Raw genomic sequence first — 27,081 nt, 5'->3', positions numbered from 1 at the left:
ATAGGATACACCTGATTGCAAACACACATTTCCTTCCCCTGGTACTGACCCCACCCTGATGGGTGATCTGATGTGTCAACAGTCTCAGTGGACAGATGCCTGTATACATTCCTCACTGGACTGAATGGACTGATAGTAACCTCTCCCTCTCTTTCTGTCTCTCTCCCTCACCCTCCTGTAGCAGGAGCAGGAGACCAGCTACACCATCCTGCGCTCTAAGGGTTGTAACGTGACGTTAAGCGGTCTGAAGGCAGATACCTCCTACCTGCTCCAGATCAGGGCCAGGACTGCAGCAGGATATGGAGCCAGCAGCAGGAGCTTTGAGTTTGAGACCAGCCCTGACTGTATGTACTTTTCTGATCCCACAACATACAGTATGTTTTATGTAATTCAACACCAAGTGATTGATGTCAATGATTCAGTTGTTAGATGTTTGTCATTGTCCTGTGCCTGTACATGCTAACATTTATCTCTCTCTCCTGCTCCTGTTCTCTTCTTTCTTTCTCTCTCTCCCTCTTTCTCCATTTCTTCCCAGCATTCTCTATCTCCAGTGAGAGTAGTCAGGTGGTGTTAATAGCCATCTCCTCTGCTGCGGCCATCATCCTGCTCACTGTCCTCCTCTACATTGTGATTGGCAGGTCTGTACACCAATCGCACTGCACAAAGCACACTGACAATTCCGTCAGAGCCAATAACATGGCTCTGTCTTCACGGAGGTCCGCCTCTAAATGCAGAGATATACTGTACTGTCTGAGGATACTGTAGTAAGAATAGATCAGATGATCAGATCAGATGCCGTCTGTACCATCACTCATTCATATATCTTTATGTACATATTAGTAGTTGCGGAATTGTTAGGTTAGATTACTTGTTATTACTGCATTGTCGGAACCAGAAGCACAAGCATTTCGCTACACTCGCATTAACATCTGCTAACCATGTGTATGTGACTAATAAATTTGATTTGATTTGATTTGATTTGATCATATCCCTATAAAGTATGCTCCTGGAATGGCGGAGGATGCAATGCTTTTTATCTTACTCTTTTGTGTATGTAGTGTAGAGGGATACTGTGTGTCTGTCTGTGTTTACATTTACATTATAGTTATGTAGTCAAGGTCTTATCCAGAGCGATTTACAGGAGAAATGAGGGTTAAGTGCCTGGCTCAAGGGCGCATCGACATATTTTTCACCTAGTCAGCTCGGGGATTCAAACTACTAACCTTTTGGTTACTGGCCCGGGTAACAGTTAGGTAACAGTTAGTACTGGTTACTGGCCCAGGTAACAGTTAGGTAACAGTTAGTACTGGTTACTGACCCAGGTAACAGTTAGGTAACAGTTAGTACTGGTTACTGGCCCAGGTAACAGTTAGGTAACAGTTAGTACTGGTTACTGGTCCAGGTAACAGTTAGGTAACAGTTAGTACTGGTTACTGGCCCAGGTAACAGTTAGGTAAGAGTTAGTACTGGTTACTGGCCCGGGTAACAGTTAGGTAACAGTTAGTACTGGTTACTGGCCCAGGTAACAGTTAGGTAACAGTTAGTACTGGTTACTAGCCCAGGTAACAGTTAGTACTGGTTACTGGTCCAGGTAACAGTTAGGTAGCAGTTAGTACTGGTTACTGGCCCAGGTAACAGTTAGGTAACAGTTAGTACTGGTTACTGGCCCAGGTAACAGTTAGGTAACAGTTAGTACTGGTTACTGGTCCAGGTAACAGTTAGGTAACAGTTAGTACTGGTTACTGGCCCAGGTAACAGTTAGGTAACAGTTAGTACTGGTTACTGGTCCAGGTAACAGTTAGGTAACAGTTAGTACTGGTTACTGGCCCAGGTAACAGTTAGGTAACAGTTAGTACTGGTTACTGGTCCAGGTAACAGTTAGGTAACAGTTAGTACTGGTTACTGGCCCAGGTAACAGTTAGTACTGGTTACTGGTCCAGGTAACAGTTAGGTAGCAGTTAGTACTGGTTACTGGCCCAGGTAACAGTTAGGTAACAGTTAGTACTGGTTACTGGTCCAGGTAACAGTTAGGTAAGAGTTAGTACTGGTTACTGGCCCAGGTAACAGTTAGGTAACAGTTAGTACTGGTTACTGGCCCAGGTAACAGTTAGGTAACAGTTAGTATTGGTTACTGGCCCAGGTAACAGTTAGGTAACAGTTAGTACTGGTTACTGGCCCAGGTAACAGTTAGGTAACAGTTAGTACTGGTTACTGGCCCAGGTAACAGTTAGGTAAGAGTTAGTACCGGTTACTGGCCCAGGTAACAGTTAGTACTGGTTACTGGCCCAGGTAACAGTTAGGTAACAGTTAGTACTGGTTACTGGCCCAGGTAACAGTTAGGTAACAGTTAGTACTGGTTACTGGCCCAGGTAACAGTTAGGTAAGAGTTAGTACTGGTTACTGGCCCAGGTAACAGTTAGTACTGGTTACTGGCCCAGGTAACAGTTAGGTACCAGTTAGTACTGGTTACTGGCCCAGGTAACAGTTAGGTACCAGTTAGTACTGGTTACTGGCCCAGGTAACAGTTAGGTAACAGTTAGTACTGGTTACTGGCCCAGGTAACAGTTAGGTAACAGTTAGTACTGGTTACTGGTCCAGGTAACAGTTAGGTAACAGTTAGTACTGGTTACTGGCCCAGGTAACAGTTAGGTAACAGTTAGTACTGGTTACTGGCCCAGGTAACAGTTAGGTAACAGTTAGTACTGGTTACTGGCCCAGGTAACAGTTAGGTAAGAGTTAGTACTGGTTACTGGCCCAGGTAACAGTTAGGTAACAGTTAGTACTGGTTACTGGCCCAGGTAACAGTTAGGTAACAGTTAGTACTGGTTACTGGCCCAGGTAACAGTTAGGTAAGAGTTAGTACTGGTTACTGGCCCAGGTAACAGTTACGTAACAGTTAGTACTGGTTACTGGCCCGGGGTAACAGTTAGGTAAGAGTTAGTACTGGTTACTGGCCCAGGTAACAGTTAGGTAACAGTTAGTACTGGTTACTGGTCCAGGTAACAGTTAGGTAACAGTTAGTACTGGTTACTGGTCCAGGTAACAGTTAGGTAACAGTTAGTACTGGTTACTGGCCCAGGTAACAGTTAGGTAACAGTTAGTACTGGTTACTGGTCCAGGTAACAGTTAGGTAACAGTTAGTACTGGTTACTGGCCCAGGTAACAGTTAGGTAACAGTTAGTACTGGTTACTGGTCCAGGTAACAGTTAGGTAGCAGTTAGTACTGGTTACTGGCCCAGGTAACAGTTAGGTAACAGTTAGTACTGGTTACTGGTCCAGGTAACAGTTAGGTAACAGTTAGTACTGGTTACTGGCCCAGGTAACAGTTAGGTAACAGTTAGTACTGGTTACTGGCCCAGGTAACAGTTAGGTAACAGTTAGTATTGGTTACTGGCCCAGGTAACAGTTAGGTAACAGTTAGTACTGGTAACTGGTCCAGGTAACAGTTAGGTAACAGTTAGTACTGGTTACTGGTCCAGGTAACAGTTAGGTAACAGTTAGTGCTGGTTACTGGTCCAGGTAACAGTTAGGTAACAGTTAGTGCTGGTTACTTGCCCAGGTAACAGTTAGGTAACAGTTAGTACTGGTTACTGGCCCAGGTAACAGTTAGGTAACAGTTAGTACTGGTTACTGGCCCAGGTAACAGTTAGGTAACAGTTAGTACTGGTTACTGGTCCAGGTAACAGTTAGGTAACATTTAGTACTGGTTACTGGCCCAGGTAACAGTTAGGTAACAGTTAGTACTGGTTACTGGCCCAGGTAACAGTTAGGTAACAGTTAGTACTGGTTACTGGCCCAGGTAACAGTTAGGTAACAGTTAGTACTGGTTACCGGCCCAGGTAACAGTTAGGTAACAGTTAGTATTGGTTACTGGCCCAGGTAACAGTTAGGTAACAGTTAGTACTGGTTACTGGTCCAGGTAACAGTTAGGTAAGAGTTAGTACTGGTTACTGGCCCAGGTAACAGTTAGGTAAGAGTTAGTACTGGTTACTGGCCCAGGTAACAGTTAGGTAACAGTTAGTACTGGTTACTGGCCCAGGTAACAGTTAGGTAACAGATAGTACTGGTTACTGGTCCAGGTAACAGTTAGGTAACAGTTAGTACTGGTTACTGGTCCAGGTAACAGTTAGGTAACAGTTAGTACTGGTTACTGGCCCAGGTAACAGTTAGGTAACAGTTAGTACTGGTTACTGGTCCAGGTAACAGTTAGGTAACAGTTAGTACTGGTTACTGGCCCAGGTAACAGTTAGGTAACAGTTAGTACTGGTTACTGGCCCAGGTAATAGTTAGGTAACAGTTAGTACTGGTTACTGGCCCAGGTAACAGTTAGGTAAGAGTTAGTACTGGTTACTGGCCCAGGTAACAGTTAGGTAAGAGTTAGTACTGGTTACTGGCCCAGGTAACAGTTAGGTAACAGTTAGTACTGGTTACTGGCCCAGGTAACAGTTAGGTAAGAGTTAGTACTGGTTACTGGCCCAGGTAACAGTTAGGTAAGAGTTAGTACTGGTTACTGGCCCAGGTAACAGTTAGGTAAGAGTTAGTACTGGTTACTGGTCCAGGTAACAGTTAGGTAACATTTAGTACTGGTTACTGGCCCAAGTAACAGTTAGGTAACAGTTAGTACTGGTTACTGGCCCAGGTAACAGTTAGGTAAGAGTTAGTACTGGTTACTGGCCCAGGTAACAGTTAGGTAACAGTTAGTACTGGTTACTGGCCCAGGTAACAGTTAGGTAACAGTTAGTACTGGTTACTGGCCCAGGTAACAGTTAGGTAAGAGTTAGTACTGGTTACTGGCCCAGGTAACAGTTAGGTAAGAGTTAGTACTGGTTACTGGCCCAGGTAACAGTTAGGTAAGAGTTAGTACTGGTTACTGGCCCAGGTAACAGTTAGGTAAGAGTTAGTACTGGTTACGGGCCCAGGTAACAGTTAGGTAACAGTTAGTACTGGTTACTGGCCCAGGTAACAGTTAGGTAACATTTAGTACTGGTTACTGGCCCAGGTAACATTTAGGTAAGAGTTAGTACTGGTTACTGGCCCAGGTAACAGTTAGGTAACAGTTAGTACTGGTTACTGGCCCAGGTAACAGTTAGGTAACAGTTAGTACTGGTTACTGGCCCAGGTAACAGTTAGGTAACAGTTAGTACTGGTTACTGGCCCAGGTAACAGTTAGGTAGCAGTTAGTAATGGTTACTGGCCCAGGTAACAGTTAGGTAAGAGTTAGTACTGGTTACTGGCCCAGGTAACATTTAGGTAACAGTTAGTACTGGTTACTGGCAGGCTCATTACTAGTCCTGCAGATCCCGTTCTGGCTCAGAGCAAAGACAAACACACCATGGTACACCAGGACTGACCGCTGCTGCTTTCCTCCACACACACACACGCACGCACACACACACATGCCAGGGTTTCCGTTATGAAAATGTGTCGGCATACATTTGACCGGCAGCATTTTAATTTACTGGACATTTGAGAAATTTTCCGGACCCATATGCATTGGGTGGGTAACCTGATAAGGGAGTCTACCCACGGTGCTCAGAATGACAGAAATCCCATTTAGAATATGATAATTCATCATAACAGAACATGCAAGTCCAGGATGCAATGACGTATGTCCTTCTTACCGTGCACTTTGAACATACGTTAGAACTATCCACATTAACTTTTCCTCAGACAACAAGACGAGTAACGAAGAGCAAAATCACTAGGGTCGGCACCTGAGTTTCAAGCAAATTTCCACCATAAAAATGCACCTTTAAAATAACCTTGTACTCTACTGACACTGACAGATAAATTAAAACGACGTTGTCCATAGAGTAGAAAAGGCCTAGGAGAAGGGGAGACACAATTGGAAAATGACGTTCCTCTAAAGAGTGAATATGCGCAGTGCTCACTCACCAGGGATATGGCAGATGCTCTCCGCAGGTAGGGGTAGGTAGGCCTACTATTGTTCGCTCAATTAAGTTCAGAATTGTGATAGCTAAAAGACAGATTAGAGTCTTTTCACTGTCTTCTCTTGACTTCTACTTTTCACTGACAGTCACAACTCAACAATCATCTATTTGGTATTTTCCGTGAACAAACACGCAAACACGCCCAAAATGTTCGGGCTGCCTTTCCTTCCGACTGTAGGCAATGCTATTTAAAACAATCCCAAACTTTCTTTTTTCTTTGTAGCCAAATCATGCTTTAGTATTTTGAAGGATTTCATTGATTTCTGTATAGACATGATTAGACTAATTTATATAGAATTTTGGCAATTTAATTCAATTTACTTTAGGGAAAGCTGAGCTTCCGCTAGCCTTATGGATGCGTTACCTATGTCAATGTACTATCCCCCATAGTAGTAAAGTAGACCTAACCTACTGGTTTCAATGGCATATGGAAGTCTTTATTAAATCATTGATTCCACGGATATGGTCAGATTTAGCCTAGGCTCCTTCGAAGCAAGGTAAAACATGCCTCTTAATATGTAGTAAAACATTCATGTTTCAAACAGTGAAGTAACTATAGGTTTTCAAAATTCATACCTCCTCCAGCTCATTGCAAAGTGGGTGTGACGAGCTGATGAAGCCTGCTTTAGTTGCATTTGAACAGCAAATGGGAAGCCCGCTTCAATTACCAGTTGAGATATACAAATAGTATCTCTTTTTAATTGGGGCTATTTTTAACGCACGATTACATTTTGAATTGTTGCGCAATGATCTGGCTTATAAAAGCGGTGTCTTACAGATTTTCCACTCAAAGGCTCTGTATCTATATGCTGTGTAATAAATAAGATACATAACAAGTTTACACATGCGGCAATTTAATTCCAATACATTTTTCAAATTACCCTTAGACCGGTAAGTCATTTTACATTGACACCCCCCTCTCAATTTGTTTTGTACACTGCTGCTACTCGCTGTTTATTATCTATGCGTAGTCACTTCACCCCTACCTACATGTACAAATTACCTCGACTAACCTGTACCCCGCACATTGACTCGGTACCGGTACCCTCTGTATATAGCCTTTACTGTCATTTTATTGTGTTACTTTGTATTATTTTTTACTTTACTTTATTTGGTAAATATTTTCTTAACTCTTTCTTGAACTGCACTGTTGGTTAAGGGCTTGTAAGTAAGCATTTCATGGTAAGGTCTACACATTTGTTGTATTCGGCTCATGTGACAAATAAAGTTTGATTTGATTCGACGCACACACACATGGCTTGCTATGCCCTCTGATGTAGGGTGAGGGAATGTGAAGACTGATAGGTAAAGGTGTGACATTCATTTCTGTCATTGTGACTGACAGGTTCTGTGGCTACAGGAGGTCTAAACATCCTGACGAGAAGAGACTGCACTTTGGCAATGGACACTGTAAGTACCTCACCCAACCCTCTGTCCGTCCATCTGTCTGTCAGTCCGTCTGTCCGTCTGCCTGTCTGCCTGTCTGCGTGCCTGTCTGTCCGTCTGCCCATCTGCCTGTCTGTCTGTCTGACTGTCTGCCTGTCTGCCTATCTGTCTGCATGTCTGTGTGCCTGTCTGTCCGTCTGCCTGACTGTCTGCCTGTCTTCCTGTCTGCCTATCTGTCTGCATGTATGTGTGCCTGTCTGTCCGTCTGCCTGTCTGCCTGACTGTCTGCCTGTCTGCCTGACTGTCTGACTGTCTGCATGTCTGTGTGCCTGTCTGCCTGTCTCCATGTCTGTGTTCCTGTCTGTCCGTCTGCCTGTCTGCCTGTCTGCCTATCTGTCTGCATGTCTGCGTGCCTGTCTGCCTGTCCGCATGTCTGCGTGCCTGTCTGTCTGTCTGTCTGTTTGTGTGCGTGTTTGTCTGTCTGCTTGTCTGTCTGTGTGCGTGTCTGTCTGTGTATTGTTCTTCTAAAATATGTTGAGTCATTCCTCAGCGTTAGTTAGGTACAGGGTCAGTGTGTTTGTGTACAGTATATCCATCCCCTGATTGGGGTTTATTTGAACAGAAACATGTTTTCCTTGGGGGCTGGCCACACTCATAAACCAACCTAGTGTTTTTCTTACACATGATGGATTGATTGGCTGGTCACTCATCCATAAATGTCACATGACGTCCGTAGTGGGTTTTGTGACCCACCCGAAGACTCATCTCCTCTGCCTATTCCTAATATACTGTCTACTAACACTCTCTCTCTCTCTCTCTCTCTCTCTCTCTCGCTCTCTCTCTCTCTCTCTCTCTCAATTCAATGGGCTTTATTAAGATGGGAAACATATGTTAACATTGCCAAAGCAAGTGAAGTAGATAATAAACATAAGTGAAATAAACAATAAAAATGAACAGTAAACATTACACTCACAGAAGTTCCAAATGAATAAAGACATTACAAATGTCATATTATGTATATGTACAGTGTTGTAATGATGTACAAATGGTTAAAGTACAAAAGGGAAAATCTCTCTGATTCTCTCTCTCTCTCTCTCTGATTCTCTCAATAAGACTGTTACTAACTCTCTCTCACATCAATTCAATTTCAATTGAAGGGCTTTATTGGCATGGGAAACATATGTTTAAGTGATATAGATAATATACAAAAGTGAAATAAACAATACAAAATTAACAGTAAACATTACACCCCCCCCTTCCCCTCAGTGCGTCTGCCAGGTATAAGGACCTACGTAGACCCTCACACCTATGAAGACCCCAGTCAGGCCGTCCATGAGTTTGCCAAGGAGCTGGATGCTTCCTGTATCGCCATCGACAAGGTGGTGGGAGCAGGTGAGACCAGAGACATGACACACAGTGTCACATAGGCACACAGAGACACATGCATGCACACACATACAGGTGCATGCATGCACACACGCGCACAAACATATGCATGCACACACACACACGTCAATAACATATACTGTAGCATTCATATACGATTACCTAATACATATTGAACAAACTTTCCCACAGTAGCATTCACAGTGATCCCAAAGATACGTCACACACATTCCAACGTATTGGTATTCAGAGGCACAAAGATAAGCTATTTGATAGTAAGGTGTTTGTTCTAAATGTAGCAGTGAGAATGAGATTCATTTAACACTTCAGCTGGAGAGTCCTGTGTTTTACTCCTCTTCTGCAACGGAGAGAGGGTGAGACGGGGGAAGGAGGGAGGGAGGAAGGGAAGAAGAGAGGAAGAATGAGGGATGGGTGGGAGAGAAAGGTGGTATGGATATAGGGATGGATTGAGAGATGGGGAGTGCAGGAAGTGAGAGGAAGGGATGGATGGAGAAATGGGGATGTAGAGAGGGAAATGAAAGGAGTAAAAAGAGGGATGGATAGAGGGATGGAGTGAAAAGTCCTCGCTGCCTCACTGCTTTTAATAGAGTGTGTGCTACTGGAGCAGAGGAGTATGGGTAACGTTATCGCTCCTCCAGATGGGATATTGTTTGACATTCCCCCCAGCTCCCTCTCTCCTCTCTCTCATTTATTTTCTAAACCTCTCCTCTCCTTTCTTTTTCACCCTTTCTCCACCTCGCTCCTCTTCCCTCTCTCCCAGATGTCTTCAGCAGGGTTGTAGACATGAAGTTAATGCATTGTGATTCATGGGAATAGCAGGCAGTGGGAGAGCACATAGAGACATGCTACAACACAGGGCAGCTGCACCATCTTACAGATGACCTGCACACATCAAAGCCTAAGAAAGCGGAGGGAGAGTTTGTGTCATTAATCACAGCTCTTCCCTGCTCATCAGAGGAGTGGATGGAGGGTGGAGGGTGGAGGGTGGAGGATGGAGGGTGGAGGGTGGAGGGTGGAGGGTGGAGGATGGAGGGTGGAGGATGGAGGATGGAGGATGGAGGGTGGAGGATGGAGGATGGAGGGTGGAGGGTGGAGGGTGGAGGGTGGAGGGTGGAGGATGGAGGGTGGGGGGTGGAGGGTGGAGGGTGGAGGGTGGAGGGTGGAGGATGGAGGATGGAGGATGGAGGGTGGAGGGTGGAGGATGGAGGGTGGAGGGTGGAGGGTGGAGGATGGAGGGTGGAGGATGGAGGGTGGAGGGTGGAGGATGGAGGGTGGAGGGTGGAGGGTGGAGGATGGAGGATGGAGGGTGGAGGGTGGAGGATGGAGGGTGGAGGATGGAGGATGGAGGGTGGAGGGTGGAGGGTGGAGGATGGAGGGTGGAGGGTGGAGGATGGAGGGTGGAGGGTGGAGGGTGGAGGGTGGAGGATGGAGGGTGGAGGGTGGAGGGTGGAGGATGGAGGGTGGAGGGTGGAGGATGGAGGATGGAGGGTGGGGTAATACTGATCCTGGTGCTGGTCATCTCCCAGCCTATCCACTGGCCAACCACAGCCCAGCTCAGCATAGCTCCAACCACAGCCTAGCTCCAACCACAGCCCAGCTCAGCCTAGCTCCAACCACAGCCCAGCTCAGCCTAGCTCCAACTACAGCCCAGCTCAGCCTAGCTCCAACCACAGCCTAGCTCCAACCACAGCCCAGCTCAGCCTAGCTCCAACCACAGCCCAGCTCAGCCTAGCTCCAACTACAGCCTAGCTTCAACCACAGCCCAGCTCAGCCTAGCTCCAACCACGGCCTAGCTCCAACCACAGCCCAGCTCAGCCTAGCTCCAACCACAGCCTAGCTCCAACCACAGCCCAGCTCAGCCTAGCTCCAACCACAGCACAGCTCATCCTAGCTCCAACTACAGCCCAGCTCAGCCTAGCTCCAACCACAGCCCAGGTCAGCCTAGCTCCAACCACAGCACAGCTCATCCTAGCTCCAACTACAGCCCAGCTCAGCCTAGCTCCAACCACAGCCCAGGTCAGTCTAGCTACAACCACAGCCCAGCTCAGCCTAGCTCCAACCACAGCCCAGCTCAGCCTAGCTCCAACTACAGCCCAGCTCAGCCTAGCTCCAACAACAGCCCAGCCCAGGTTACCCTAGCTCCAACAACAGCCTAGGTCAGCCTAGCTCCAACAACAGCCCAGCTCAGCCTAGCTCCAACAACAGCCCAGCAGGCAGTGTGCTGCTCTCTTTAGACAGCCTGTAATTATTCAATGTCCTTCCAGACCCAATCTCAGGCCAGTCCTTGCGTGTGTGTGTCTCTGACTTCGTGCCAACCCTGTATCTCTGATCCGACTCCTCTATGGGAAATGATCATACAGGAGAAAGGGCATGGACCGGGTCCATATGTCTTAGCTGTAACATCACGGTCCTACACAAACACACCCTCTCTTCTTTGGCCAAGTCCCTGTCACCAGCCGCATCAGAGCAATGCTTGACCTCCCATTCTGACTTTGAAGTGGTCTCTTTACCACAAGCCCTGCCTAGGGAAACTATTCTCCAGAGAGGCTCTGTACCTCAGAGGGATACTACAGCTTGATCATACTGTATGTCATCACCATGCTGGAATGAGAATTTGTCAGCTCTGATAACCTCTCATAGTGCTTTATATGATATGGAAAGTAGGGGGCATTTATAGACTGTGACCAATGTAGTCAATGTTCAATTAGTCATTGTTATCTCAGTGAGGGAGTTGGATTTAAAGAAGGACATATGACTGCACATGCTTATACTGGCCAACCGTGTGTGATGAAATTAGGCAAGAATTTCAGACTGGTCTGATCCAACTGAAATAAATGATAACAGTTATTCTGATGAAAAGTCATCAATACAAGCTTGTAACCTCAGGTCCTTGGTGTCAGCTCCTCAGGTCCTTGGTATCAGCTCCTCAGGACCTTGGTGTCAGCTCCTCGGGTCCTTGGTGTCAGCACCTCAGGTCCTTGGTGTCAGCGCCTCAGGTCCTTGGTGTCAGCGTCTCAGGTCCTTTATGTCAGCACCTCAGGTCCTTTATGTCAGCACCTCAGGTCCTTGGTGTCAGCACCTCAGGTCCTTGGTGTCAGCGTCTCGGGTCCTTAGTGTCAGCATCTCAGGTCCTTGGTGTCAGCACCTCAGGTCCTTGGTGTCAGCACCTCAGGTCCTTGGTGTCAGCACCTCAGGTCCTTGGTGTCAGCACCTCAGGTCCTTGGTGTCAGCGTCTCGGGTCCTTAGTGTCAGCATCTCAGGTCCTTGGTGTCAGCACCTCAGGTCCTTGGTGTCAGCACCTCAGGTCCTTGGTGTCAGCACCTCAGGTCCTTGGTGTCAGCACCTCAGGTCCTTGGTGTCAGCACCTCAGGTCCTTGGTGTCAGCACCTCAGGTCCTTGGTGTCAGCACCTCAGGTCCTTGGTGTCAGCGTCTCGGGTCCTTAGTGTCAATGCCTCAGGTCCTTGGTGTGAGAGATTGTGTGTGTTATTAACGCTCTGTGTGGCTATATTTGTGTTTTTGTAGGTGAGTTTGGGGAGGTGTGCAGCGGTCGTCTGCGTCTGCCCAGTAAAAAGGAGAACTGTGTGGCCATCAAGACTCTGAAGGCAGGATACACCGACAAACAGAGGCGGGACTTCCTGTCTGAAGCGTCCATCATGGGACAGTTTGACCATCCAAACATCATCAGGCTGGAGGGAGTGGTCACCAGGAGTACGTACAGACCATATCTTACTATACAGTCAAAATGAGAGATAAACAACGTCTCACTCACTAAATCTTGGCGTGACATTTATTTATGAAGTAGGCTATGCCTCACGCATTCTGCCCAGAGAGAACCTTGGACAGAATGTGTCATTAGTTGTACACCGAACAATGATATGAAGCTGGCCAACACCTTTACAAGAGAAGCCATTTTTATTGAGTTCCAATGGCTTGAATCTCACCAGATCAATGTCACCTGATCAAACAGTCCCTATATGTTTAAATCTTAGCCTCCCTCCCGAGGCTCCTTAACACAGCTAGTCTCACACACCAACACATTCTCAGTTCTCTAAAAGGAAATGACTCGAAAAACTGTGAAATAATTGCTTTGACCTCTGGTCCACAATCAGAGCCGGTCTTCACTACACACGCGTGATCACACGCACACACACCCACATTACCATTATACTGCAGTTCTGGCCGTGTCGTTATACTGAAGAGTTAAACCTGTAAAATATCTCCCTCTGATTGCTCTGCAACAGATGAACTGATCATTCCACAGGCAGGCCTGTTAAACTCACAGTAAAACTTTACAGAGGTTAGCCAGTTTAGGTCAACTTGACCAGCAAGCCAGAACAGATCTGTTTTAATGATGTTTCATATCCAGTTGTAGCCAAGCCATGGATTTCTGAATCATGATACAGTTGAATGTAGTTATACGATATCTATAATGACATGTTAAAACATACATAAATTAACTTGGTTGCCTTGAAGAAGTTCTATTTAAGTTCTGAATATTCATAAGGATTATGATACGGTCGCTGCTTATCATTTTTTGTTTTTTGCCATGGAAACAAAAGGAAATCCTGTGTATTCTAGTTGACAGTTAGATAAAGCCACTGTGCCATGTGAAGACTGTCTGCATTATGACAGGACCAGTTACTTAGCAAACTCAATGAAAACCCACTCAGACACAGTATGTTTCCCATTCATCTGGCTGTAAATAGAATCTGGACAGGAATGCAAAATGGCCTTTTATTTGTTCAAGGCTTCATCATATAGGGATTTTATTTGTCTCATAAATCTTACAGCACTCATTATTGAAGCCCTGAAGGTGAATAATACCAGGACTAATTGTAAATGACTGCGGTTTGTTTCTGTTTTTAGGACAGAACGAGGGGAGAGCATAGTAGTGTGTGTGTGTGTGTGTGTGTGTGTGTGTGTGTGTGTGTGTGTGTGTGTGTGTGTGTGTGTGTGTGTGTGTGTGTGTGTGTGTGTGTGTGTGTGTGTGTGTGTGTGTGTGTGTGTGTGTGTGTGTGTGTGTGTGTGTGTGTGTGTTGGAGGGGTACTCTATGATTGAGAGCAGGCTCTTAGGGGTTTGGTTGGCAAGTGGGAACGGACACACACACACACACACACACACACACACACACACACACACACACACACACACACACACACACACACACACACACACACACACACAGTCCTGTCTGTGGCGTAGGGTGATTTATTAACCCAGTCCTGTTAATTCTTAATAATCCAGAGACTGTCACACCTCATTAACCCTGCTGCTGCTTTTGGCTGCACCGCTAAGGGCTGCACACACACACACACACACACACACACACACACACACACACACACACACACACCACAGAGGAGAGGAGCAAAGAGGAGAGGAGTAAAAGGGGAGGAGGTTTAGGGAGTCTGTTTTATCTGAAACTATAAAGCGTCTTATAGAGGGGGGTGTTGGACCAATCCATCAGGGTCTTATAGAGGGGGGTGTTGGGCCAATCCATCAGGGTCTTATAGAGGGGGGTGTTGGGCCAATCCATCAGGGTCTTATAGAGGGGGGTGTTGGTCCAATCCATCAGGGTCTTATAGAGGGGGGTGTTGGGCCAATCCATCAGGGTCTTATAGAGGGGGGTGTTGGGCCAATCCATCAGGATCTTATAGAGTGGGGTGTTGGGCCAGTCCATCAGGGTCTTATAGAGTGGGGTGTTGGGCCAATCCATCAGGGTCTTATAGAGGGGGGTGTTGGGCCAATCCATCAGGGTCTTATAGAGGGGGTTGTTGTGCAAATCCACCAGGGTCTTATAGAGGGGGGTGTTGGGCCAATTCATCAGGGTTTTATAGAGGGGGGTGTTGGTCCAATCCATCAGGGTCTTATAGAGGGGGGTGTTGGGCCAATCCATCAGGGTCTTATAGAGGGGGGTGTTGGGCCAATCCATCAGGGTCTTATAGAGGGGGGTGTTGGGCCAATCCATCAGGGTCTTATAGAGTGGGGTGTTGGGCCAATCCATCAGGGTCTTATAGAGGGGGGTGTTGGGCCAATCCATCAGGGTCTTATAGAGGGGGGTGTTTGGCCAATCCATCAGGGTCTTATAGAGGGGGGTGTTGGGCCAATCCATCAGGGTCTTACAGAGGGGGGTGTTTGGCCAATCCATCAGGGTCTTATAGAGGGGGGTGTTGGGCCAATCCATCAGGGTCTTATAGAGTGGGGTGTTGGGCCAATCCATCAGGGTCTTATAGAGGGGGGTGTTGGGCCAATCCATCAGGGTCTTATAGAGGGGGGTGTTGGGCCAATCCATCAGGGTCTTACAGAGGGGGGTGTTGGGCCAATCCATCAGGGTCTTATAGAGGGGGGGGGGGGGGGGTTGGACCAATCCATCAGGTTCTTTTAGAGGGGGTGTTGAACCAATCCATCAGGGCTTTATAGAGGGAGGTGTTTAATTATGTCTATGGCTGTGTTTGGACCAGCAGTCCTTCTTATTTGAAGGGAAAGTGCTGTTATTATCTAGATGAGTAGCAGGTTGGACTGTCAGTTAGTCAGCCCGTATCACTACACTGTAAAATCTAGACCTAGTTCATGAGATGGAATGAAAAAGGTGTCCTCACTCACTTTAATTTTACAGTTCCTGGGTTTGTAGTTCATGAGATTATTTTCTATAAATGGTGCCGGTACTCAACCCAGCAGAAAATGAAAGCTGCTGGTTGTGGTAACGTTGAACCACTGCTCTGACCAAACCTAGTCTTGTTTTAGCTCACCATTTATACGCAAGCAGTTTGTGAGGCAGCCAGTTTTATTAATTGACGTTTATTTTTCCAACGAGGGTTATAAATGTGTTTCTTTTTACAGCAGGGTCCATCATCCCCTTCCTCTGACAGATCTGTAAATGAGTTCTGCGTTGCCAGATGTGGAGTTTCACTTTGATACATTTACAACATGCATGACGGAGAGGGGGGATAGAAGGAGGTTGAGAGAGGGATGGGGAGGGTGCGGGAGAGCGATAGATAAAGAGGGAAAGTGAGAAATAGAGAGTGAGGGAGGGAGGGTGAAGAGGGGGAGCCCATAACCATCTGACACAAACCTGTCGTGACAGCAGTCCTGTTCATTTGACTACGGCTGACTTGAAGTCATTTCCCCCCTCGTTTCTACCGGTTCTAAACCTGTTCTCCTCTTCTCTGGTCTCCTCTCATCTCCTCTGGTCTCTTCTCCTCTGGTCTCCTCTCATTTACATTTACATTTAAGTCATTTAGCAGACGCTCTTATCCAGAGCGACTTACAAATTGGTGCATTCACCTAATGACATCCAGTGGAACAGCCACTTTACAATAGTGCATCTAAATCTTTTAAGGGGGGGGGGGGGGGGCAGAAGGATTGCTTTATCCTAGGTATTCCTTGAAGAGGTGGGGTTTCAGGTGTCTCCGGAAGGTGGTGATTGACTCCGCTGTCCTGGCGTCGTGAGGGAGTTTGTTCCACCATTGGGGTGCCAGGGCAGCGAACAGTTTTGACTGGGCTGAGCGGGAACTGTACTTCCTCAGTGGTAGGGAGGCGAGCAGGCCAGAGGTGGATGAACGCAGTGCCCTTGTTTGGGTGTAGGGCCTGATCAGAGCCTGAAGGTACTGAGGTGCCGTTCCCCTCACAGCTCCGTAGGCAAGCACCATGGTCTTGTAGCGGATGCGAGCTTCAACTGGAAGCCAGTGGAGAGAGCGGAAGAGCGGGGTGACGTGAGAGAACTTGGGAAGGTTGAACACCAGACGGGCTGCGGCGTTCTGGATGAGTTGTAGGGGTTTGATGGCACAGGCAGGGAGCCCAGCCAACAGCGAGTTGCAGTAATCCAGACGGGAGATGACAAGTGCCTGGATTAGGACCTGCGCCGCTTCCTGTGTGAGGCAGGGTCGTACTCTGCGGATGTTGTAGAGCATGAACCTACAGGAACGGGCCACCGCCTTGATGTTAGTTGAGAACGACAGGGTGTTGTCCAGGATCACGCCAAGGTTCTTAGCGCTCTGGGAGGAGGACACAATGGAGTTGTCAACCGTGATGGCGAGATCATGGAACGGGCAGTCCTTCCCCGGGAGGAAGAGCAGCTCCGTCTTGCCGAGGTTCAGCTTGAGGTGGTGATCCGTCATCCACACTGATATGTCTGCCAGACATGCAGAGATGCGATTCGCCACCTGGTCATCAGAAGGGGGAAAGGAGAAGATTAATTGTGTGTCGTCTGCATAGCAGTGATAGGAGAGACCATGTGAGGTTATGACAGAGCCAAGTGACTTGGTGTATAGCGAGAATAGGAGAGGGCCTAGAACAGAGCCCTGGGGGACACCAGTGGTGAGAGCGCGTGGTGAGGAGACAGATTCTCGCCACGCCACCTGGTAGGAGCGACCTGTCAGGTAGGACGCAATCCAAGCGTGGGCCGCGCCGGAGATGCCCAACTCGGAGAGGGTGGAGAGGAGGATCTGATGGTTCACAGTATCGAAGGCAGCCGATAGGTCTAGAAGGATGAGAGCAGAGGAGAGAGAGTTAGCTTTAGCAGTGCGGAGCGCCTCCGTGATACAGAGAAGAGCAGTCTCAGTTGAGTGACTAGTCTTGAAACCTGACTGATTTGGATCAAGAAGGTCATTCTGAGAGAGATAGCAGGAGAGCTGGCCAAGGACGGCACGTTCAAGAGTTTTGGAGAGAAAAGAAAGAAGGGATACTGGTCTGTAGTTGTTGACATCGGAGGGATCGAGTGTAGGTTTTTTCAGAAGGGGTGCAACTCTCGCTCTCTTGAAGACGGAAGGGATGTAGCCAGCGGTCAAGGATGAGTTGATGAGCGAGGTGAGGTAAGGGAGAAGGTCTCCGGAAATGGTCTGGAGAAGAGAGGAGGGGATAGGGTCAAGCGGGCAGGTTGTTGGGCGGCCGGCCGTCACAAGACGCGAGATTTCATCTGGAGAGAGAGGGGAGAAAGAGGTCAAAGCACAGGGTAGGGCAGTGTGAGCAGAACCAGCGGTGTCGTTTGACTTAGCAAACGAGGATCGGATGTCGTCGACCTTCTTTTCAAAATGGTTGACGAAGTCGTCTGCAGAGAGGGAGGAGGGGGGGGGGAGGGGGAGGAGGATTCAGGAGGGAGGAGAAGGTGGCAAAGAGCTTCCTAGGGTTAGAGGCAGATGCTTGGAATTTAGAGTGGTAGAAAGTGGCTTTAGCAGCAGAGACAGAAGAGGAAAATGTAGAGAGGAGGGAGTGAAAGGATGCCAGGTCCGCAGGGAGGCGAGTGTTCCTCCATTTCCGCTCGGCTGCCCGGAGCCCTGTTCTGTGAGCTCGCAATGAGTCGTCGAGCCACGGAGCGGGAGGGGAGGACCGAGCCGGCCTGGAGGATAGGGGACATAGAGAGTCAAAGGATGCAGAAAGGGAGGAGAGGAGGGTTGAGGAGGCAGAATCAGGAGATAGGTTGGAGAAGGTTTGGGCAGAGGGAAGAGATGATAGGATGGAAGAGGAGAGAGTAGCGGGGGAGAGAGAGCGAAGGTTGGGACGGCGCGATACCATCCGAGTAGGGGCAGTGTGGGAAGTGTTGGATGAGAGCGAGAGGGAAAAGGATACAAAGTAGTGGTCGGAGACTTGGAGGGGAGTTGCAATGAGGTTAGTGGAAGAACAGCATCTAGTAAAGATGAGGTCAAGCGTATTGCCTGCCTTGTGAGTAGGGGGGGAAGGTGAGAGGGTGAGGTCAAAAGAGGAGAGGAGTGGAAAGAAGGAGGCAGAGAGGAATGAGTCAAAGGTAGACGTGGGGAGGTTAAAGTCACCCAGAACTGTGAGAGGTGAGCCGTCCTCAGGAAAGGAGCTTATCAAGGCATCAAGCTCATTGATGAACTCTCCAAGGGAACCTGGAGGTCGATAAATGATAAGGATGTTAAGCTTGAAAGGGCTGGTAATTGTGACAGCATGGAATTCAAAGGAGGCGATAGACAGATGGGTAAGGGGAGAAAGAGAGAATGACCACTTGGGAGAGATGAGGATCCCGGTGCCACCACCCCGCTGACCAGAAGCTCTTGGGGTGTGCGAGAACACGTGGGCAGACGAAGAGAGAGCAGTAGGAGTAGCAGTGTTATCTGTGGTGAGCCATGTTTCCGTCAGTGCCAAGAAGTCGAGGGACTGGAGGGACGCATAGGCTGAGATGAGCTCTGCCTTGTTGGCCGCGGATCGGCAGTTCCAGAGGCTACCGGAGACCTGGAACTCCACGTGGGTCGTGCGGGCTGGGACCACCAGGTTAGGGTGGGCGCGGCCACGCGGTGTGAAGCGTTTGTATGGTCTGTGCAGAGAGGAGAGAACAGGGATAGACAGACACATAGTTGACAGGCTACAGAAGAGGCTACGCTAAAGCAAAGGAGATTAGAATGACAAGTGGGCTACACGTCTCGAATGTTCAGAAAGTTAAGCTTACGTTGCAAAAAATAAAAGTAAAATAAAAGATCTGATTGACTAAAATGATATAGTACTGCTGGCTGGTGAAGTAGCCTGGCTAGCAGTGGCTGCGTTGTTGAAAGTGAAGCTGGCTAGGTGACCTCGACAATTTCTCTAAATTTCTCTAAACTATAAAATTATCATGGATACAAGGACAGCAAAGACAACTAGCTAACACTACGCTAATCAAGTCGTTCCGTTGTAATGTAAGTTTCTACAGTGCTGCTATTCGGTAGAAGTTGGCTAGCCAGCAGTGTTAGCTAGCAGTGTTGGCTAGGTAGGAGGACGGCAGCGCGGCAGGCGAAAATAGCTGGCTAGCTAACCGATAATTACTCAAAGCTACACAATTATCTTAGATACAAAGATAGCAAAGAAAACTATGTAGCTAGCTAACACTACACAAATCAAGTCGTTCCGTTGTAATGTAATCGTTTCTACAGTGCTGCTAATCGGTGGCTAGCTGGCTAGCTAGCAGGGTTGACTACGTTACGTTACGTTACGTTAGGACGAGAATACCTGGCTAGCGAACCTCAGCGAACCTCGATAACTACACAATTATCTTTGATACAAAGACGGCTATGTAGCCAGCTAAGTAGCTAGCTAAGATCAAACAAATCAAAGATAGCAAAGACAACTGTGTAGCCAGCCAACACTACACTAATCAAGTCGTTCCGTTGTAATGCACTCGTTTCTACAATGCTGCTATTCGGTGGCAAGCTGGCTAGCTAGCAGTGTTGGCTACGTTGCGTTACGTTAGGACGAAAATAGCTGGCTAGCGAACCTCAATAACTACACAATTATGTATGATACAAAGACGGCTATGTAGCTAGCTAAGATCAAACAAATCAAACCGTTGTACTGTAATGAAAATGAAAATCAGACCGTTGTACTATAATGAAATGTAATGAAAAGTTATACTACTATTCGGTAGACGGTGGACGTTTGCTAGCTGCTGGGCAGATAGCAGTGTGGACTACGATAGACGACGAAATACGATAATTACGCAATTATCTTTGATACACAGACGGCTATGTAGCTAGCTAAGAAGAAATTGCTAAGGTTGGACAAATTAAACCGTTGTACTATAATGAAATGTAATGAAATGTAATGAAAAGTTATACTACCTGCAGAGCGAATGCAAATGCGACCGCTCGCTCCAAACCGGATGTCTACACATCCTTACCTCTGGTCTCCTCTGCTTTCCTCTCATCTGGCCTCCTCTCCTCTGCTTTCCTCTGGTCTTCTCTGGTCTCCTCTCCTCTGCTCTCCTCTCCTCTGCTCTGCTCTCCTCTGCTCTACTCTGCTCTCCTCTCCTCTCCTCTGCTCTCTTCTGCTCTCCTCTCCACAGCTCTCCTCTGGTCTACTCTGGTCTCCTCTAGTCTCCTCTCCTCTGCTCTCCTCTGGTCTCCTCTTCTCTGGTTTCCTCTGCTCTGCTCTCCTCTCCTCTGGTCTCTTCTCCTCTGCTCTCATCTGGTCTCCTCTCCTCTGGTCTCCTCTCCTCTGCTCTCCTCTGGTCTCCTCAACTCTCATCTGGCCTCGTCTCCTCTGCTTTCCTCTGGTCTTCTCTGGTCTCCTCTCCTCTGCTCTCCTCTCCTCTGCTCTGCTCTCCTCTGCTCTACTCTCCTCTCCACAGCTCTCCTCTGGTCTACTCTGGTCTCCTCTAGTCTCCTCTCCTCTGCTCTGCTCTCCTCTGGTCTCCTCTGCTCTCCTCTCCTCTGCTCTGCTCTCCTCTGGTCTCCTCTGCTCTCCTCTCCTCTGGTCTCTTCTGCTATCCTCTGCTCTCCTCTCCTCTGGTCTCCTCTCCTCTCCTCTGGTCTCTTCTGCTCTCCTCTGGTCTCCTATGCCCTCCTCTCCTCTCCTCGGCTCTTCTCTGGCCTCCTCTCCTCTGGTCTCCTCTCCTCTGGTCTCCTCTCCTCTGCTCTCCTCTCCTCTGGTCTCCTCTCCTCTCCTCTGGTTTCCTCTCATCTGGTTTCCTCTGCTCTCCTCTGGTCTCCTCTGCTCTCCCCTCCTCTGGTCTCCTCTACTCTGCTCTCCTCTCCTCTAGCCTCCTCTGCTCTCCTCTGGTCTTCTCTGGTCTCTTCTCCTTTGGTCTCCTCTCCTCTGCTCTCCTCTCTTCTGCTCTCCTCTGGTTTCCTCTCCTCTGCTCTCCTCTCCTCTGCTCTCCTCTCCTCTGCTCTCCTCTGCTCTCCTCTGATCTACTCTGGTCTCCTCTCCTCTGCTCTCCTCTGGTTTCCTCTACTCTGCTCTCCTCTCCTCTGGCCTCCTCTACTCTCCTCTGCTCTCCTCTGGTCTCCTCTCCTCTGGTCTCCTCTCCTCTGCTCTCCTCTGGTCTCCTCTCCTCTGGTCTCCTCTCCTCTGCTCTCCTCTCCTCTGGCCTCCTCTACTCTCCTCTGCTCTACTCTGGTCTCCTCTCCTCTCCTCTGGTCTCCTCTCCTCTGCTCTCCTCTGGTCTCCTCTCCTCTGCTCTCCTCTCCTCTGCTCTCCTCTGCTCTCCTCTGGTCTACTCTGGTCTCCTCTCCTCTGCTCTCCTCTGGTTTCCTCTACTCTGCTCTCCTCTCCTCTGGCCTCCTCTACTCTCCTCTGCTCTCCTCTGGTCTCCTCTCCTCTCCTCTGGTCTCCTCTCCTCTGCTCTCCTCTGGTCTCCTCTCCTCTGATCTCCTCACCTCTGCTCTCCTCTCCTCTGGCCTCCTCTGCTCTCCTCTGCTCTTCTCTGGTCTCCTCTGGTCTCCTCTCCTCTGGTCTCCTCTCCTCTGGTCTCCTCTCCTCTGCTCTCATCTTCTCAGCTCTCCTCTGGTCTACTCTGGTCTCCTCTCCTTTTCCTTTGTCTGGTCTCCTCTCCTCTGGTCTCCTATCCCCTGCTCTCCTCTCCTCTGCTCTTTTCTCCTCTGCTCTCCTCTGGTTTCCTCTCCTCTGCTCTCCTCTCCTCTGGCCTCCTCTGCGCTCCTCTGCTCTCCTCTGGTCTACTCTGGTCTCCTCTAGTCTCCTTTCCTCTGCTCTTCTCTGGTCTCCTCTGCTCTCCTCTGACCTCCTCTGCTCTCCTCTCCTCTGGCCTCCTCTGCTCTCCTCTGCTCTCCTCTGGTCTACTCTAGTCTCATCTAGACTCCTCTCCTCTGGTCTTCTCTGGTCTCCTCTGGTTTCCTCTCCTCTGCTCTCCTCTCCTCTGCTCTCCTCTGCTCTCCTCTGATCTACTCTGGTCTCCTCTCCTCTGCTCTCCTCTGGTTTCCTCTACTCTGCTCTCCTCTCCTCTGGCCTCCTCTACTCTCCTCTGCTCTCCTCTGGTCTCCTCTCCTCTCGTCTGGTCTTCTCTCCTCTGCTCTCCTCTGGTCTCCTCTCCTCTGGTCTCCTCTCCTCTGCTCTCCTCTCCTCTGGCCTCCTCTGCTCTCCTCTGCTCTACTCTGGTCTCCTCTCCTCTCCTCTGGTCTCCTCTCCTCTGCTCTCCTCTGGTCTCCTCTCCTCTGCTCTCCTCTCCTCTGCTCTCCTCTGCTCTCCTCTGGTCTACTCTGGTCTCCTCTCCTCTGCTCTCCTCTGGTTTCCTCTACTCTGATCTCCTCTCCTCTGGCCTCCTCTACTGTCCTCTGCTCTCCTCTGGTCTCCTCTCCTCTCCTCTGGTCTCCTCTCCTCTGCTCTCCTCTGGTCTCCTCTCCTCTGATCTCCTCACCTCTGCTCTCCTCTCCTCTGGCCTCCTCTGCTCTCCTCTGCTCTCCTCTGGTCTACTCTAGTCTCATCTAGACTCCTCTCCTCTGCTCTTCTCTGGTCTCCTCTGGTCTCCTCTCCTCTGGTCTCCTCTCCTCTGGTCTCCTCTGTTCTGGTCTCCTTTCCTCTGCTCTCATCTTCTCAGCTCTCCTCTGGTCTACTCTGGTCTCCTCTCCTTTTCCTTTCTCTGGTCTCCTCTCCTCTGGTCTCCTATCCCCTGCTCTCCTCTCCTCTGCTCTTTTCTCCTCTGCTCTCCTCTGGTTTCCTCTCCTCTGCTCTCCTCTCCTCTGGCCTCCTCTGCGCTCCTCTGCTCTCCTCTGGTCTACTCTGGTCTCCTCTAGTCTCCTTTCCTCTGCTCTTCTCTGGTCTCCTCTGCTCTCCTCTGCTCCCCTCTGACCTCCTCTGCTCTCCTCTGCTCTTCTCTGGTCTCCTCTGTTCTCCTCTCCTCTGCTATCCTCTCCTCTGGTCTCCTCTCCTCTGGTCTTCTCTGCTCTCCTCTGCTCTCCTCTCCTCTGCTCTCCTCTGGCCCCCTCAACTCTCCTCTGGTCTCCTGTCCTCTCCTCTCCTCTCCTCTCCTCTCCTCTCCTCTGCTCTGCTCTGCTCTGCTCTTCTCTGCTCCGCTCCGCTCCGCTCCCCTCTCCTCTCCTCTCCTCTGCTTTGCTCTGCTCTGCTCTTCTCTGCTCCGCTCCGCTCTGCTCTGCTCTGCTCTCCTCTCCTCTCCTCTGGTCCCCTCAACTCTCCTCTGGTCTCTCCTCTTCTCTCCTCTTCTCTGCTCTTCTCTCCTCTTCTCTGCTCTTCTCTCCTCTGGTCTCTGCTCTCCTCTGGTCTCCTCTCCTCTGGTCTCCTCTCCTCTGCTCTCCTCTCCTCTCCTCTGGTCTCCTCTCCTCTGATCTCCTCTCCTCTGCTCTCCTCTGGTCCCTTCAACTCTCCTCTGGTCTCCTCTCCCCTTCTCTCCTCTTCTCTGGTCTCCTCTGGTCTCCTCTCCTCTCCTCTGGTCTCCTCTCCTCTGCTCTCCTCTGCTCTCCTCTCCTCTGGTCTCCTCTCCTCTCCTATGTTCTCTTCTGGTCTACTCTGGTCTCCTCTAGTCTCCTCTCCTCTGCTCTTCTCTGGTCTCCTCTGGTCTCCTCTCCTCTCTTCTGGTCTCCTCTCCTCTGCTCTCCTCTCATCTGCTCTCCCCTCCTCTGCTCTCCTCTCCTTTGCTCTCCTCTCCTCTGGTCTCCTCTCCTCTGCTCTTCTCTGGTCTCCTCTGGTCTCCTCTCCTGTGATATCCTCTCCTCTGGTCTGCTATCCTCTGCTCTCCTCTGGTCCCCTCAACTCTCCTCTGGTCTCCTCTCCTCTTCTCTCCCCTCCTCTGGTCTCCTCTGCTCTACTCTCCTCTGCTCTACTCTCCTCTGCTCTCCTCTCCTCTGCTCTCCTCTCCTCTCATCTGCTCTCCTCTCCTCTGCTCTCCTCTCCTCTCCTCTGCTCTGCTCTCCTCTGCTCGCCCCTCCTCTGGCCTCCTCTACTCTCCTCTGCTCTCCTCTGGTCTCCTCTCCTCTCCTCTGCTTTCCTCTCATCTGCTCTCCCCTCCTCTGCTCTCCTCTCCTCTGGTCTGGTCTCCCCTCCTCTGGTCTCCTCTCCTCTCCTCTGGTCTCCTCTCTTGTGGTCTCCTCTCCTCTCCTCTGCTCTCCTCTCCTCTCCTCTGCTCTCCTCTCCTCTCCTTGCCTCTCTTCTGGTTTCCTCTCCTCTCCTCTGGTCTAGTGAATCAGGGCCAGATGATAACAATCCAGATTTATAGTAACCGTTTCTGCTGCTGCTGGAATAAAGATGTTTCTCTGACAGGTGACCCAGAGGACCTGTACACTCAGCCCTGCATGGGCCCTTTCATCCAGCTAGAGGAAGCACTGCTGAACCCAATGTGTGTGTGTGTGTGTGTGTGTGTGTGTGTGTGTGTGTGTGTGTGTGTGTGTGTGTGTGTGTGTGTGTGTGTGTGTGTGTGTGTGTGTGTGTGTGTGTGTGTGTGTGTGTGTGTGTGTGTGTGTGTGTCTGTGTGTGTGTGTGTCTGTGTGTCTGTGTGTCTGTGTGTCTGTGTTTCTGTGTTTCTGTGTGTCTGTGTGTATGCGTGCATGTGCGTAAATGTGTTTTGCCATATATGAAAAATGGTCTAACCTGGGGGTTTCTCTTCTCTCTTCAGGTAAACCTGTGATGATAGTAACTGAATACATGGAGAATGGATCCTTGGACAGCTTTCTGAGAGTGAGTTTAAAACATTACTCAGCTAAAATAAACGTATCTTTACCCTGCCTTCGTGTTTTCCACACCATACAACATTACAGTCTTAGAGAAAGGTGCTAAGTAGAACCATACAGGGTTCTTCGGTTTGTCCCCATAGAGGAACCCTTTTTAGAACTGAGTAGAACTCTAGCAACTGGAATGAGCTGCAACAAACACTCAAACTGAACAGTTATCTCAATCTCTTCATTCAAAGACTCAATCATGGACGCTCTTACTGACAGTTGTGGCTGCTTTGTGTGATGTATTGTTTTCTCTACCTTCTTGCCCTTTGTGCTGTTGTCTGTGCCCAATAATGTTTGTACCATGTTTTATTCTGCTACTATGTTGTGTTGCTACCATGCTGTGTTGTCATGTGTTGCTGCCTTGCTATGTTGTCTTAGGTCTGTCTTTATGTAGTGTTGTCTCTATTGTCGTGATGTGTGTTTTGTCCTATAATTATATTTATATATATATTTTAAATGTTTTATCCAGCCCCCGTCCCTGCAGGAGGCCTTTTGCCTTTTGGTAGGCCATCATTGTAATTAAGAATTTGTTCTTAACTGACTTGCCTAGTTAAATAAAGGTTCATTAAAAAATATATTAAAACATTACCTTTTTTCTGAGAGTGTAGCTAACCAGAGACTCTGGCTTACTGAAATTAACCAACGTTAGAACAATATTAAATCAACATGACCAGACAGGAGTGTGTGTGTGTGTGTAGGACCCATTTTAGAAGTTTTCCACATGTGCCTGTGTGTCTGCACAGCATCCCTTCTGATAGAAAAGGGAGTAGCTGCAACCTTCTCCAGCTATTTCCTCTGGCCGTAGAGTAGCCTGGCTTTTATCACTGGGAACTGTCATACCAAGCGCACACGCTCGCGCTAGCGCACACACGCACACGCACACGCACGCACGCACACACACACACACACACACACACACACACACACACACACACACACACACACACACACACACACACACACACACACACACACACACACACACACACACACACACACTACACCACACAGTCATCCCTCTCCTCCACACCACTTTACTCTGCCTCATGTTTGTGTTATGACTATATGACTGTAGCAGCTTTGATCCGACTCAGCCTGTCTATACCAGGTGGTCTGGGCTTTATATAGTGCCCTAGAAAACACCATCTATTTTGTCAAAGACTCTGGCATGGTATTGTCAGGCCTATTTGGTTGTGGAGATGAGGATTGTACAATTCACATTGAAATGACCAAGTTAATGTCAGAGGTGATTTGAAAGGTTAATGTAATTGGTTTGAATGTTAATATATGAATGTTCCGCTGTATTTTTTTAAACAGAAAGGTCATATTCATTCTGTTTATCAATCCAGTCTCATTTGTTTTAGAGGTATGACATTCCACTTGTGATTGATTCTATCTCTGTTTCTCTCTCTCTCTCTCTCTCTCTCTCTCTCTCTCTCTCTCTCTCTCTCTCTCTCTCTCTCTCTCTCTCTCTCTCTCTCTCTCTCTCTCATACACTCCTCTCTCTCTTTCTCTCCCTTCCGCTTCTCTCTTCAACCCTCTTCCTCCTCTGCCTCCTCCTTACAGAAACACGATGCCCAGTTTACTGGTATCCAGTTGGTGGGCATGCTGCGTGGCATTGCGTCGGGCATGAAGTACCTGTCTGACATGGGCTACGTCCACAGAGACCTGGCCGCCCGCAACATTCTGGTCAACAGCAACCTGGTGTGTAAGGTGTCTGACTTCGGCCTGTCCAGAGTCCTGGAGGACGACCCAGAGGCTGCTTACACCACGCGGGTAAGACATGTTTGTTGGGTTTATCAATGAGGACAGATGGGTTTAATAGTTGTTTTATCTTAGAGGTAGGATAGTATTCACAGCAAATGTGCAAGTATTAAAATCTCGCTTTAAGGTAAAAAGTGAGTGTTACATCTGAGTGTCGATTCTAGTGGGGTTAACAGCAAT

The 27,081-nt window shown here is 48.7% G+C and overlaps 1 protein-coding gene across 2 annotated transcripts in view; it reads left to right on the top strand.

Moving 5' to 3' along the window:
• Positions 1-27,081, top strand: part of epha3 (eph receptor A3) — a 171,564-nt gene that overhangs the window by 116,237 nt on the left and 28,246 nt on the right. For both annotated transcript variants that reach the window (XM_055878105.1, XM_055878106.1), the window contains exons 7-13: positions 182-344; positions 536-638; positions 7,297-7,361; positions 8,604-8,729; positions 12,268-12,453; positions 25,035-25,096; positions 26,704-26,913. In XM_055878105.1, coding sequence (XP_055734080.1) covers positions 182-344; positions 536-638; positions 7,297-7,361; positions 8,604-8,729; positions 12,268-12,453; positions 25,035-25,096; positions 26,704-26,913 — 915 coding nt within the window. The remainder of the gene's footprint in view (positions 1-181; positions 345-535; positions 639-7,296; positions 7,362-8,603; positions 8,730-12,267; positions 12,454-25,034; positions 25,097-26,703; positions 26,914-27,081) is intronic.

This window comes from Salvelinus fontinalis, chromosome 23, assembly GCF_029448725.1.
Source record: "Salvelinus fontinalis isolate EN_2023a chromosome 23, ASM2944872v1, whole genome shotgun sequence".
Lineage (NCBI taxonomy): Eukaryota > Metazoa > Chordata > Actinopteri > Salmoniformes > Salmonidae > Salvelinus > Salvelinus fontinalis.
The sequence above is the reverse complement of the archived record's forward strand: the minus strand, read 5'-3'. Positions and strand labels throughout refer to the sequence as shown.